Raw genomic sequence first — 15,200 nt, 5'->3', positions numbered from 1 at the left:
TGTTTGGGGGGTTTCTTTTCTTTTTTATGAATCAGGGTCTCAAATGAACCAAGAATGATTGTGATCACTTTGAATGTCCTTGCCTTCACCTGAGTGCTGGATTTTAAACATACACCACCATGTTTTAGTCATGGAGTGCCAGGCCTCAACCACAGCTTTATGCTCTCTTATTAACTAAGCTACATATCCCGCACCCTTTAATTCTATTCCTGACTACTTAAGCCTTTACCTTTAGAATCAGAAAAAAATAAAAATATTTTTAATATTTTTAAAAAAGAATGGATAATATTTAGTCAGGTGTGGTAGCACATGCCTTTAAGCCCAACACTCAAAGGAGGCAGTGGAAGGTGGATCTCTGGGTTTGAGGCCAGTCTGGTCTACAGAGACAGTCCAGGACAGCCAGGGCTACAAAGGGAAACCCTGTCTTGAAAAACCAAGAGAGAGAGAGGAAGGGAGGAAGGGAGGAAGGGAGGAAAGGAGGAAGAGAGGAAGGGAGAGGAGAGGGAGAGAGAAAGAAAGTTGATTTGAGAAAAACAGTGTTCAAAATTAAGAAGTTTTTGTTTTTAAAGCTAAACTATTCGTTTCGGCACCAGATTATGAAATAGACAAAACATATACAGAAACCTTTAAACTCAGCAGGCAATGACCAACTCAAGACCATAAATGAACACTAGCAGTAACTAGTACTCTCCAGTATAACCAGCTTTAAGCCTCACAGAGGACTAGGTTCAGAATGTGGTAACACAAAGGAGACCCTGGTGAATCTCACAACTTCCGTACCTTTTAGAAGAGGAGCTTAATTTCTCTACCTCATTAGTTGCTGTGAGGATTAAATGAGACAGTGTTCTCAAAGTACCCAGTATAGTGCCTGCCATAGGTCACACTCGTTAGAGTGGTCTCCAGACTCACACTATGGCTTAGGGGGAATAAGAGGTGTATAAGCATGAGGTAGATCTAATCAGTCATAGCCCTCACTGAATACAACACTACCAGTTCTGAGTGGCAAGAATGCCACTTGCTTCTTTCCCCTCCTGAAAGCACTTTTGTCAATGATCACTCACATTCCCAAAAGAAAAGGACCACACCACTGAGACTGCTATGGAGAAGTAAAGGAAGGAGTGGAAGACTAACCCATGTTGCTTGAATTCCAAAATAATTACATACTGATCTCTGTTCTTCCCTGAGGTGCCTGGTGACAGACACAGGGAGGCACCTTCTCTGTAGAGCACCAGTCATTTTTAAAAGCTGCTCAGAGAACATCTGTGTCCTGTTTAAATCCAGAATAAAATTCTTAATGCCAATTTTAAAACCCCAAGAAGAAATATAAAAGGGAGTCATGCTTTTCCCCACATTGTCACTTGTGAAGTATAGAGGTTCCTCACTTTACACAAAATGTACAGCCCTAAAAAATTGAATAATGGAAGATAGACTGTATTTTAATTGCATCAAAGGAGCTACATAATTAAGACCTATAGTTATAAATTAAAATGACAGAAAGCTAAATTTGCTCAATATAAAATGGGTTGTGCATAGTACTTGAAAGATGTGAACAATGTTAGAAAAACCTAAGATCATTTCCCACTCCCCCCTATCCCTAGGGCTTAACAAATAAATGACAGGAGAAAAGAACATTTTGCATAGTTTGCTCCTTCCCAACATATTCTTTAGAGAACCTGAATATACAGGAATTACACTGCACATGCTTCCATGAACCTCATAGGGGCAAGCGTTCAGGGCCAATAACTCCTATAGAGAACAAACTGTGTGATACCTGTTCCAACTGTTCAGGTGTCCACGGGTTGTCACCAATAACTCGTTTAGCTGCATAAAAGCTCATTCCTGGGGGAGGCTGCGGAATTCCAGAACTTCCCCCACTGTTTGAAGAAGAACCCTGTGATGAAGATGAATTCTGGCGACTCTGGGATTCATTTAACACATATCTGAAAAGGAAATAAAACTTTAACTCTCTATTAAAAACATGCATTTGTGCATATGCACATATATACATAAAACACTCACTGTCCGTGTACAGTATTATGCTAGAGCTGAGGTTTTTAACCTTTGGGTCACGCTCCCTTTGGGAGTAAAATGACTATCTCAGGGTCGCCTAAGACTATCAGAAAATACAGCTATTTACATTACAATTCATAACACTAGCAAAATTGCAGTTATGAAATAGCAACAAAGGTAACATCATAGTTGGGGTCATCACAACATGTATAACTCTAAAGAGTCACTTCTAGCATCACTGTGCCAGAAGAACAACTAAAATAAAATTTTCCACATAAGAATCACTTTTGTTATTATTTTGGTTTTGTAGCCCAAGATGGCCTCAAACTCAGAGATCCACCTGCCTCTGCGAGGATTAAAGGCTGCCTGGCAGCATAAAAATCACAAAGGTATCTATATCTTCAGCAAATTAATCAGAAGAACCAATCACTCGAGGCAGTTATAAATGAAATCCAAAATGTTTATGCCATTTCCAAGTACATATTATTGTCTGATAAATTAGTACAGACTCACTGCCTTTTGATTTTTTTAATGACAAATACAGACATAAGCCTGTTGACTCCACAAGGCTTATGAGTTAGTATTGTTCTAGGCTCCAAACAAAGCTTTTACAGTTATTTTCCTTACTTTGTAATTCACATTAGAAAACTCATTGAAGGGGTTGGGGATTTAGCTCAGTGGTAGAGCGCTTGCCTAGCAAGCGCAAGGCCCCGGGTTCGGTCCCCAGCTCCAAAAAAAGAACCCCCCCCCCAAAAAAAAAAGAAAGAAAAGAAAACTCACTGAAGCCTCTCACAAATGCTACAAGCACATAACATTCTAAAAGTTAAAACCAAAGTAAAAGGCATTAAAGAGAAAAAGGCAGGGCTTGGCAAGATGGCTCAATGGTTAAAGGCATTTGCCACACAAGCCTGACAACCTGAGTTTAATTCCTGAAATCCATTAAAGGTAAGAGACCCAACTCTGTAAAACTATACTTTGACCTCCACTCATACTCTGTACAGATATAAATAATAATAACAAAGTTTTAAAAGTAGGAAAATTTGAAAAAAATTAAGAATTTTTTCATTATATATTCAAAGCTCTTTGTATGTATTTCCTTGTTATTGTTATCTTATATACTTTTTAGCTTGTAGAGTAGAAATAAGAACTCTAATGAGTTCATTTTTTATCCAATTAAAACTATTATTCCTCATAATCATATTTGGTATAAACAGTTGAAATCCCTTTAACTCTATACTGATATAATTCTATACTGATAATAATAGATACTAAAATTCTCATTATAAGTAAAGAATTGAAAGCTTGGAAGCTGTGGTGGTTTGAATGAGCTCCCAATTGCTGGTGCTTCTGGGGAAGATTACATCCCATAGGGTGGAATTCTGCTGGAGGAAGTGAAGTCACTGAAGGTGAGATATGGGAGTTTTTATAGCCTCACCCCACTTCCAGTTCACCATCTCAGCTTCCTGCCTGCAGTGAAGGCCCTGAAAAGTCAAGCTATTAAACTAGAGGAGCAGCAGGAGGGTAAACTGGAAGAGAAAGATCATACAGCCTGAACCTCTCGTCTCTGCTGCGTGTGCATGCTTCTCTATGTGCACATACACTCAAGATCAGGGAAAAAATGGGATAAAAGTAGCCGTTTAGAAAACTATCTCTAACAACAAGACCAAATCATGTGGCTAATGGCAGAACACAATCTGGAATCTAGGCCAGATTCAAAAGTGTGCTAAAACACTTCAAACTATTCAGAAAGAGGAATGTCCACAATGTGATAAAAACACAAAGTACTACACAGGTGGTTCGTGGCAGTTGTGAGGGACACAGAAAGTAGAGCAAATATGTCTACACAGGAGGAGAAATGTCTGTCAGACACCGAGTTGACATCAAGCTAGTAAGAGATATTTTCCAAAGTGACTTTGCTCTTTTCACTGTAGAGAAACATCGTAAAGTGAGAACTAACTGCATTAACTTGAAGAATAAGGTGGAAAGTACTTGGAGGGGAGGATGAACCACTAAATACATGTACTATTAAGAAGATGGTTCTAAGATGTGCTACAAGATCTGTGCTAAGAATCAGGCACCTCTACAGGGCTGTTTGAAGACATGAGAGGGGTAAGCAAGGTCTGATGATATGCACATAAGTACAATATACATCTCATTTTGTACACTAACTAAAGAAAGTGAGTCAGAAAATGAAGCTATGAGAACAAAATTGTAGTAAGAGCCAAACAGATCCACAACTAAATAGTAGCAGTGCAAAAGAGATTTCAGGACATCAAGGAAAAAAGAAAAAGAAAAGCCGGATAGGATTTCCTACAGATACATGGAACTAGGAGCTCAGCATTTACTTCAGCTGGGAACTGGTGAAGTCTAAACTCACAACAGCATTACTTCATCTATACAGCCAGTATGGAGAGCTGGACTTCAGCATTTACGACTGATGCAAATACTCAGAGCTATGTCACAAGTAAGCAGAATCATTTAAAACAGTACATAATCCCCACAGAGCACACTCTCAGAATCACACTGCTTGGCTTTGTCACTCTGACTCACCCGTAAGGCATCAGAAGGACGTCCAGCATAAAGTCCAGGAGCAGCTGCACAGTCTTTGGTTTCTCAGCAAGATTAAATGGAGAAGCTGATTTGGATGATTCAGCCGGGTATTTCATGTGAAAAAGAGTTGGTATTAAAAGATGCATTAAGCTGAAAGAAAAATTGTATTTATTGCAGCTACTTTATAAATCAATTTTTATACATGCAAATAAAAAAACATGACAAAGAACACTTAATACAAATTGGCAATTATATGAGGAGCTATTCGTCTTTGGTACCAATTAAGAACAAATCTTAATTTAGGGAATAGTCTTGACTTCCTAATACCCAGCATTCAGGAGACAGAAGCAGGTAGATTTCTGTGACTTTGAAGCTAGCCTGGATCTACAGGGTTGGTTCCAGGATAGCCAGGGCTACACAAAGAAACCCTGCCTCAAAAAACATACAGATATAAATAAAAATAAAAGGCTCAAGTATTAAGCTGGGCATGGGGGCAGTACATGCCTTTAATCCCAGCACTCAGGAATCTGAGATCAGGCTGGCTAAGAGAGCAAGTTCCACAACACAGAGAACTACAGAGAGAAACCCTGTCTCAAAACCACAAAAAACAAAAAAAAAACAAAAACAAAACAAAAAAAGCAACAAATGAACAAAGATCTCAAAGTATTGGTGATAACTGGCATTTAGCCAACATGGTTCATCACTTTAAAAATCTAGAAAAATGTGTATAAAGTAGATTTGACTTTACCAGAAGGTACTTCATATTACATTTAAGATAAAAGTAAAGTTCAACATATTCTTTCAATAAAAATTTGCTTCAGACACACCAAGGCATGTTTAGCTGTTTAAGAGTCAACATGTAAAGATGGACCGACAGAAATACTGGGGCCAAGAAAACCAAAATGGGTGGAATAACAGACACTTTACATACTTCTGGGATCCAATAAGTGTGAAGGAGGGCAACAGCTAATTTGCTATGAAAACATTATTCTTCAATAAATAGAAAGATTGGCAAAAAAAAAAATTTGCTTCAATTATTAATCTGATTGTAAACAGCTGTAGTCTTTTGCTCAAGGCTTGTGAGGCCCTGCGTTTGATCCCCAAGACCATTATCAAATAACTGATTGACTGACAAGTAAACCAGAACAGGAAACTTTGTCATTGACAGGTCTGAGATTAAGATGTCTTCACTAAGCCCACATACAAATGATGTCATGTAAGGCCTTCATTTTTTCCAGTGCCTATATTAATGAGACTCTATTGCTTCTCAAACTTGCTAAGAAATGTTTTATCCATCAATACAGAAATGTTAAGGGAAAATGTTCTTTTGAGTTACTTAATGCATACATGAGTATTTCACACACATGCAAGTATGTACACTACAAAGATAGCCTAGTGTCCAGAGCCAGAAAAGGACACTGGATGCCCTGGAACTGGAGTTAACAAGTAGTTGCAAGAACTATGTGAGTGATAGGAATTGAACTTGGATCATCTGAAAGAGCAGACGGCACTCTTAACTACCAAGCCATCTCTCCAGATGAAAAGAAAAACAAATCAAAGAAAAAGATTTTTAACCTCACATAAACTTTAAAAAAGACAACAAAAGTTTGAAGCAGTTAAATTTAGAAAAATGTCATCAGTCTTACACATTTTTTTATTCATATGAAGAACTTTATAATGCTACTAATAAAACAGTAACTAAAATATCACAGAAAAGTCAACTATCCTTCAGGTAACTAATCCCAAGTCTTTCCATTTGCCAAGTAAAACCAAATGTGACCAGTATACAAAAGGCACAAGTTGATGACTCTTACAGATGGGAAGCAAATAAGTGAGGGAGCCATACCTGTCCTGCTGTGGCTGAGGTTTCCCTTCCATGGCAGTAAGAAGCGTAGGGGCCAGCTCACATTGTTTTTCCACTGGCAGGCGAGGATAGCCCATCTTAACATAAATTATAGTAAAATTCTAATGCAGTAAGAGAAAGCAAGTGAGTATGGAAGAAAAGTCTGATTACAGAAAGTTACAGCTGTAACAAAAGCATCACAAGAATCATCTTCTGTTTATTACAGCTTATCCAACTGACTCATCTCAGGGGAAGAACTTCAGCACAACTTCTTCAAACGGTTTGTTTTAAAGTCAGCTTTTTATGTAAGAAAGGTAACTTAACCAAAAGCAGTCACATGTGCAATCACTATTGCTAGGAAGAAAAACCATTTAGCCTATCTAAACATGAATAGCAAACATTATCATCAGATCTCCCAGTTTGCTGTTTTAATCCAAGATCACACGCTAATAAATCTCAAGCTTCCATTTCACAGGTCAGTTACTAAAACCATCTTTAGAAACTGCAGCACTCTGTGTTTTCCTCAATCCAGTAACAACTCAGCAATGGATGACAGGTAAGCCAGGGAAGCTGGGCGCTGCACATGTGGTCAGTAGCTCTATAACCCATGCAAAATTTACAGCTGAATAAAACTCATGAGTATAAATCCACACTTACAAATAGGATAGTTGCTAATCTGAAGGACTCTTCACAAAAGTGAACAAGCCTCATAAGGCCTCCTGTTTGGCATAGCTACTGACTTCAATGTTTGTATTTGCTTAAAGGAAAGATACTGTCTTATAATGGAACTTATATGTCAAAAACAAACACAGCACCTCCCAAAAGTTTTGTGACTCCTGATAAAACAATTTGGGAATTTTTGCCCCACTGTGAAAACCTACAAGAGCCAGGAAAAAACACTATCTGTCATCATATAACACCAACATTTTTTAAACTTTGTTTTCATGAACTGAAGAGGAATACTTGCCAGTCTCAGGTTTACTGCACTACAAAAGAGGGTATCTTTTGAGTACACACATCAGAAAGAGTATTGCTATACTGTGCCTATATTCTATAACCCTTCTCTCTTTCCAGATTTGCCTCATAAACTAAGAACCAAATCACTCTTATTTACATAAAAACAAAAATTATATGTACTGGGCTGAGATATAGCTCAGTTAGAATGCTTACCTTACATACAAAAGTCCCTTGACTTAATCTCCCGTACTGCAATTTTTTTTAAAAAGTATACACATTATAGAGTACCATGTGACACTTAAATTTATGTATACATTTTATACTGCCTCCATTAGGTTAAACATACCCTTAAATATTAATCATTTCATTAAGGCGAAACCTTGAAAGCCTTTTTTTATAGCTTTCTGTGAGTTACTTTTGCTGTTCAAGAAGAGCATTCCATAACTTGTTCCGGCTGTTCCTAAACTTCTGAGCTCAAGCGAAAAAACCGAACAAGTCAAAGGAACTACAAGTCCCATCACCGCCCTGGGCACCTCTGTGTAAAGTATTGATTACCTACAGTCAATCTAACTGAGCAACAACAGAAGTTCCTGTTCTCTAACCTTAGTACCTAGCAATTAATTTTTCCCCAACTTCTGATAACCGCTATTCTACTCTTAATTTCTTTGAGACCAACCTGTTCAGATTCTACGTAAGTAAAGTCATTCTTCTTTTATATTAAATACCTTACAGTCATTCACCAACATTTCTTTGCCCAATAAATGGCCATTCATTATCATGTTCCTCTAACTTCTTTGAAGCAGTAGTACCTGTGAATCAGTACTCCATGAGAAAATAACACACCTTTTTTTTTTTTTTGAAAGAACTGTTTCAGTTAGGTATGGTCTAAGAATGAAACTTTAAGTTTGCCAATATACATTGATGGCATCAATTAAACATTGAGAAGATTGACTTAAGCCAAAAAACAAAAAAAAAACAAAAACAAAAACATTTCAAAAGAACTCTCACCGTGACAAAGGAAACTGCAGCAGGGTCCTGGTACTGAACCAATAGTGTTTCTACTGGAAGTTGTATTTTGGGACGGCTTTTTATGCGTTTATTCAGATGGACCAGCAGTTCCATTACCTAAAGCAAAGACAAAACTGGAATTATCAATCATATCTTAAAAATAAATTAATTTCTTAGATATTACTTATTTTAGTGAGAAGTAGCTACTTCATTCTTTCAAGAAACAAAGTTTATTGGTAGAGCTGCTTGCCTAGCAAGCGCAAGGCCCTGGGTTCAGTCCCCAGCTCCAAAAAAAAAAAAAAAAAAAAAAAGAAAAAAAAAAAAAAAAGAAAGAAACAAAGTTTATATCTCAGAATGGGATGTATCAGAATCAGAAATACAGTATCTACATTTTGCAATATACCAAGATTATTACAATGTAAAATATAAGATTTTATTGTTTCTAGATATACTTGGTTTGCCAAATCAAGGAGTACTTCTGAGAAAATGTAGTAGGAACACTGAGTTCTAAGGAATAAACTTCAAGGAGAAAATTGGTTTTAAAAAGAATCAGGGTCTAAAAAAATATAGCAAATTATATCTTTCTGAAATCCAGAGTAAATCCAGAGTAAATAAGAGTAGGCTCTGGATTATAATAGAATTTAGCAAAACACTGAAGTATGTTTACTTTATCCTTAAAAATCACCTAACACCACTAAAGAATAAGTAAAAAAAAATAAATAAATAACCAATAACAACTAGGGCTAAGAACTGAGAAAATAGTTCAATCAATAAAATGCTAGCTACATAGGCCTGAGTCCAACCTCTCAGAATTCATTTTTTTCCAGAATCCATATTTTAAAAAAGAAAAAAGCTGGACATGATGCCACATGTGACTGTACTGGGGAAATGAAGCCAGCAGGTTCCCTGGGGCTCACTAGCCAGCCAGTCTAGCCAAATCAGAGAGGTCCAGGTGTAGTAAGAGATCAGGCCTCCTTCAAAGCATAAGAAAGGAATGGGAAGATGGTATGGGAGCTATAAGCTGTTCTTTTAGATGACCCAGATTCAATTCCCAAAACCCACTTAGTGGCTCACAACCATCTGTAACTCCAGTTCTAGGGGATCTGATGCCCTCTTCTAGCCTCAGTGGGCACCAGGCATCCACATGGCACATAGACATTCATTCATGCAGGTAAAACATCCTTGCAAACAAAATGAAAATTTAAAAATCTTTAAACATATTTAAAAAGTGGTATACAACTAGGAGAGACACCCAACATCAATCTCTAGCCATTACATGTGTGTGATCACATGCACATACAAGCATGTAATCACATGCACATACAAGCATGTAAACACATACACACAAACACACACACACATAAACATGCATACATACATACAAAAAGAAACCTAAGAACAAGAATAAAAGTCTCCATTTGAAAAGATAATAGGATAAATAGTACAACAGAATTGAACGGTATATAACCAAAAATTAGTAATGACTAGGAATAGATGATTTTCTACCCTAAAAAAAAGATCAAATACAAAGAAATAAAAATATCTTATATAAACAAGTTTTGAGTTTTTAGGGGTTTTTTGTTTGTTTGTTTGTTTTACAATCTACTAAAAATACTCAGCCTAAACAATGGTTCTCTGGCTACTTCCTCTGGGCTTCCACTCTATCTCCAGCAGCCAAGTAAAGATATCGCTAACACCCTTTCAATCAGTGCCCTAGAATCCTGTCTCCTCCTATCCCTCATTCTGTCATCCACTGTGGCCTCTTTAGTTCCAAGGGAATCACATTCGGTCCACCATTTCTTGATCTGGAGGATCTCCTTGTCAACCAAGAACCCTCCATCTACCATAACCACCGCCTCCTGTTCTTTCATCTTCTCCTTCCTTCTTCCCTCTCAGCAAAAGTAAAATGTCCTCCCATGAGCCCATATATTTTATTCCTTGGTACCCAGGTGATGATGCTATTTTGAAAAATAAAACCATTTGAGGAGAGGACATCTCACTAAGAGAAGCTGGTCACTGTGGAGCAGATCTTCTGGCTTTATACACAGGCCGCACTTCCCACTCTCTTCTTACTGAGTAGATATAATATGAGCATTTGCCTTCACATTCTTCATATTCTTGCTACTATGTCTTCTAATCATCCTTTCTTAAACTCTGAGCCGAAATAAGTTCTTCCTTCCTTAACTAGCTTTTGTTATGTATTTTGTCTCAGCAAGAGGAAAGCAAATATAGCATGTACCATAAATCCTAATTCAGTAAATAACCAGACTATAACCAGACTTATAACAATAAGTAAACATCAATTTGTAAAAGGCCTTTGATACCCTGAAAGCAAGAAAAATCCACCGAAGGGCTTTAAATAGGAAAATGGCATGACCAATCAATCACACTCTACCTCAGCAAATAAGGATTAACAGCAAATAAAAATAACAAGTATATGGCAAGACTGTCCATCCTTTCCTGCAACAACGACATTCTGGGAGATACTCTTCCCATTGAAAGCAAATCAGAGTCTCTTAGGGTAGACATTCAAGTCAATGTCAACCAATTATAGTATCCCAAGGGAAGAAACCTGATGACAGCTGCAAGACCAGAAGGTCTGTCACAAATATACTGGAAAAGAAATAATAAACTATGTTACAAACTGAAGGGGAAAGTGCTCCAAACAGAATAATTTAAAAATAAAATAGTGATATTATAATTATATAGCTTTTTGAAACAGTATTTTGAAGATGTAAAGTCAAAAAGCTTATTTGGTTATCTTTACCTTTATTTAAGGATATATTCACCATCAACTAATGATTAAAGAATATTTCCCCTTTCTAAACTGGCTTTCATATTCAGTTTTTGATCAGTCCAGATAATTATCCTGATTAAATTACCTGACACTAGTAACAAGCGCAGTAAGTAGTGAAGGCAGCTGTACTAAGTAGGCATTTAAGCTCTTTCATTATGAAAGCTAATTCTTGGACTTACCATACATTTGGAAAGCTTTAATTAGGATCATGAACCTACATTCCAACATGAAAATAAAAAACTCACTTCATGATATATATATATTCACTTATTCATCATTTATTCCCTAAAGGGTCCCCAACATGCTTACTTTTTTCCGTACTCCTTCTTGGGTGCTGGACAGTTTGAGCAAAACAGGAGGAAGGAATTTAGATATAATATTTTGTAACTGTTCATCTGTTTCAGCATGGCCAAGTCGTAAAAAGACCCGTTCGAGCTGATCTATAATATAAAAGAAAACAAGAAAATTTGGCAAACCAAACATAAACAAGCCTATTTTTATAGCTTCATTCTTTTTTCTGTACTGCAGATCCTTCAGTCAAAAATTTCAAGCAGACTAGCCCCACAGACATATGATTGTGACTATACTGCTAAAAAAAAGGGTCTATTAGCTAACCATGTACAACTGTTTTTAGACATTTAATCTCTAGAAAGGAGAATAATCCAGAGTAATTCAGTTAGTCTTTCTGAAGGAGTCAGTTACTAAGAAAAAAGTGTTTTGTTTTGTTTTGTTTTTTAAGTAATCTTATAAACCTAGCTAGAACACAACAGAGGAACTTTGACCAGATTCAGGGACTAACTGATGAAGTTTCTCCAAAGACAAAACCAATGACCACTGCTATGGTGGGACTGAACTAGAAAATCAGAGACAAGTATCCCACAGGAAAGCCATAGTGAGAACCATGTTAGACAAGACCATGGGGGTATGTTCAACAGAATGTAGATAGTAATTATTAAACAAGCCACCATGTATCTTTGACCTATGTACTATATAGGACAGAGGGGAAGGTGATGAAGAAGAGAATTCACACAAATGCCAAATACCTGATTGCAGATTACTGTTAATTTTTTAAATACTAGGCATTTATGAGGTCATAGGTTTGAACCTCAGCACTGAAAAAAAAAAGTACCGTAATGAGATATTTATTTCTCAAAGGCTCTTATAAAAACTGTAAGAAGCACTGAGCACAGTGGTGCTTGACTGTAATGTAACTCAGCATTTGAAAGGCTGAGGCGGGAGGATCACTCTACATTTAAGGTCAGGCTTATCTGTATAACAAGATAACTGTCTGAAAAAGAGATAGGGATGTCTCAGCAAGTAAAAGCTCTTGGATGAAGATATGAGTTCAAACCACCAGGCAAAAACCTGGGTATAGTCACATGCACACCTATAACCCTATAAGTGAACAAGCAGACACAAAAGGATTACTGGGGCTTGCTGATAAGCAATCTTATCTCGAGTGAATAAGTATGGAGTTAATAGAGCTGGGCTCCCTGTGCATGAGGGTACATAACTACAAAAATACACGTGGGCAAATACTACACCACACAATACCCACACACAAAGACATACACACACCACAAATCAGTGTGTAAAAAAAAATTATCAGTAGGAATGAGCTGAAAAAATGTTATCTCTTGATCAGTGCATCATGCCAACTATACCTCAATTTTAAAATTTATTTTTGAAAATTTTTACTACTTATTGATAAAAATGAAAAAATATTCAGATGAGCTAATACAGTTACTGAAACTTACTTCAAATAATGTTAGCCAAAAGACAGGCATCAGGAATCATATAAATGAAACTCAGACTACCCACTGACTGATAACTAGCTAAGTTTTATAACAGATACTAAAAATTACTTTTTTATTTTATATGTATTGGTATTTTACATGTTTGTATGTCTGTGTGAGGGTATAGGTCCCCTGGAACTGGAGTTACAGACAGTTGTAAGCTGCCATATAGGTGCTAGGAAGAACAGTGCTCTTAACTACAAAACCTTCTCTCCAGTCCCAAGAATTACTTTTTTGTTTGCCTCAAATATTCTATCTGTGAAAGAAAGTAGATAGATCAGTGAGCCCTGAAAGAACAGCAGCAGCAACATACACAGAGAAACATACAAGCCCTGTATCCAACATGAATCTTATTTTAAATATAATTCAATAATAGAAGGAGATAGACTTCTTGGGAAAATAATTCTAGAGCTTAGGACAGGAAAAAAAGACTTAAAAAGAAGCCTGGAACATCTTATAGTACTAGAGATGAAAATGTCAAAAAGGTACTGAAATCTACCTGAAAGAACTCCTGCTAGCCAATACTGGATCAACTAACAGAAAACAATAAATTGTATAGGGCTGGGTTAAAAAGCCAAATTAGAAAACCCACATAGGTCTTTATTGATGTCAACAAACTAAAGAAAAAAGGTAAATCTTTCTTATGGAAGAACTCAAAATAATATATTCCTAAAAGAAGTATACTTCATTCCTGTCCTCTTTCTCTTTTCAGGGTACCCTGGATTTAGTTTCTACTTAGAACAGAAGGAAATATATTAACTTTACAATGGAAAAATACTCTCGCCCAAGAAAAGCCATTTTTCTCAGCAGTCATATCATATAATGTGTGCAGGATGGGATGTAACGAGACAGACATTTTAGCACTCTTGTATTCATTCAACAACCCACCATCCAAGTCTATTTGCTGGTAAAACATCAGAAAATCCAAACTGGAAGACACTCTATAGGGTACCTGATCAGTACTCCTCAATACTGCCAAGATCGTGAAAAGGTAGGGGGTTGGGGGAGGCAAACTAAGATACTGCCCCAGAGAGGCTAGGGTTAACTATTAAATGCAGTCTTGAACAGGATACTGGGAAACAAAAGACATTCAATAATAATAATAATATTAGAATTGCCCAACCCAAAATCTATACCATCTGAGAATGGTTGGGACTGGTGAAAGGCCCAGTCTTGCTGTTCCAAAGCTCAGGATCTCCATGACACAGGGCAACAACAGTATAACCAGGAGGAGTCTCAATGAGGATCCAATATTGATGCTGACACAGAAGCCAGAGACCCTGACCAGACCAATGACTCATTGCAAAAGATATTTACAATGTGTGGACACAGGCATGTACAGTGGGCCACACTGTGACATACTACAGCTTCCACCAAGAGATGTTTTCTGCGCTTTGGGGTTTCGGTGGTGGTGGTGATGGTGGTGGTGGTGGAGGAATGTGAGCACACGTGCATGTGAACACAACTAAGTATGTGTTTTATTTTTGGGGTTTGGGGGAGTTTTGCAAGGGTGAAGGGCAGATATGAGGGGATAAGAAGATGAGCAGGATGGGGCACATGATATGAAACTCACAAATAATCTATAAAATGTTTTAAAAAACCTAATAAAATCCCAAGTAAAGTTCAAGTTTAGTTTAAGAAAGGAAACTAGAACAAAGAAAGTGAAGCAGGTAAACTCTGGGAATACTAGACCAGATGATTCTACTTAATAAACACTGAATGTTATTGTAAAAAAGAAATTTTTGGGTTTTTTTTTTTTTTTTTTTTTTTTCAAGACAGGATTTCTCTGTGTAGCCTTGGCTGTCCTAGAACTTGCTCCTTAGAAATGGTGAATTCAGCCACTACATCTGTGAAAGGTCCAAGTAAAAGCATATTCTTCAGTGTACTACAGCTCCTAGGCAGGAAAAAACTGTTTACAGACAAGACAAAAAGTTAGATTTTCTTAAAATTAACCTAGAAAAATCTATGACAAAGTTAAAAAGGGACATATATTGTAGTTATTTTTCAACAAATACTCATTTGTAATGCAATGTGATAATACAAAAATTACCAAACATCATACAAGGGTATTTATTACTTCTCAAGCAGGCAGTTAAATGTTCCACATTCAATTGAGAAAGGATCAATGTATAACTAATCAGGTCATCTTTTAGAAACAATGTTCTTTTAAGTACAAGCTAACCAAGCTGGGTGTGGTTAACCTAGTCCTGCAATCCTAGCATGATGAAGGCTGAGTCAG

The 15,200-nt window shown here is 36.9% G+C and overlaps 1 protein-coding gene across 1 annotated transcript in view; it reads right to left on the bottom strand.

Annotated features, from left to right (window-relative positions):
* Ecpas (Ecm29 proteasome adaptor and scaffold) overlaps positions 1-15,200 on the bottom strand; it is a 107,923-nt gene that overhangs the window by 69,470 nt on the left and 23,253 nt on the right. Inside the window, exons 2-6 of the mRNA XM_032903622.1 lie at positions 11,475-11,605; positions 8,369-8,485; positions 6,407-6,525; positions 4,561-4,710; positions 1,772-1,940 (exon numbers count right to left, since the gene is read on the bottom strand). Of these exons, the coding sequence (XP_032759513.1) occupies positions 1,772-1,940; positions 4,561-4,710; positions 6,407-6,525; positions 8,369-8,485; positions 11,475-11,605 (686 nt within the window). The remainder of the gene's footprint in view (positions 1-1,771; positions 1,941-4,560; positions 4,711-6,406; positions 6,526-8,368; positions 8,486-11,474; positions 11,606-15,200) is intronic.

The sequence above is a fragment of the Rattus rattus genome, chromosome 1 (assembly GCF_011064425.1).
Source record: "Rattus rattus isolate New Zealand chromosome 1, Rrattus_CSIRO_v1, whole genome shotgun sequence".
NCBI classification, from domain to species: domain Eukaryota; kingdom Metazoa; phylum Chordata; class Mammalia; order Rodentia; family Muridae; genus Rattus; species Rattus rattus.
Note: the sequence above shows the minus strand (reverse complement) of the source record. Positions and strands in the feature narration are given on the sequence as shown.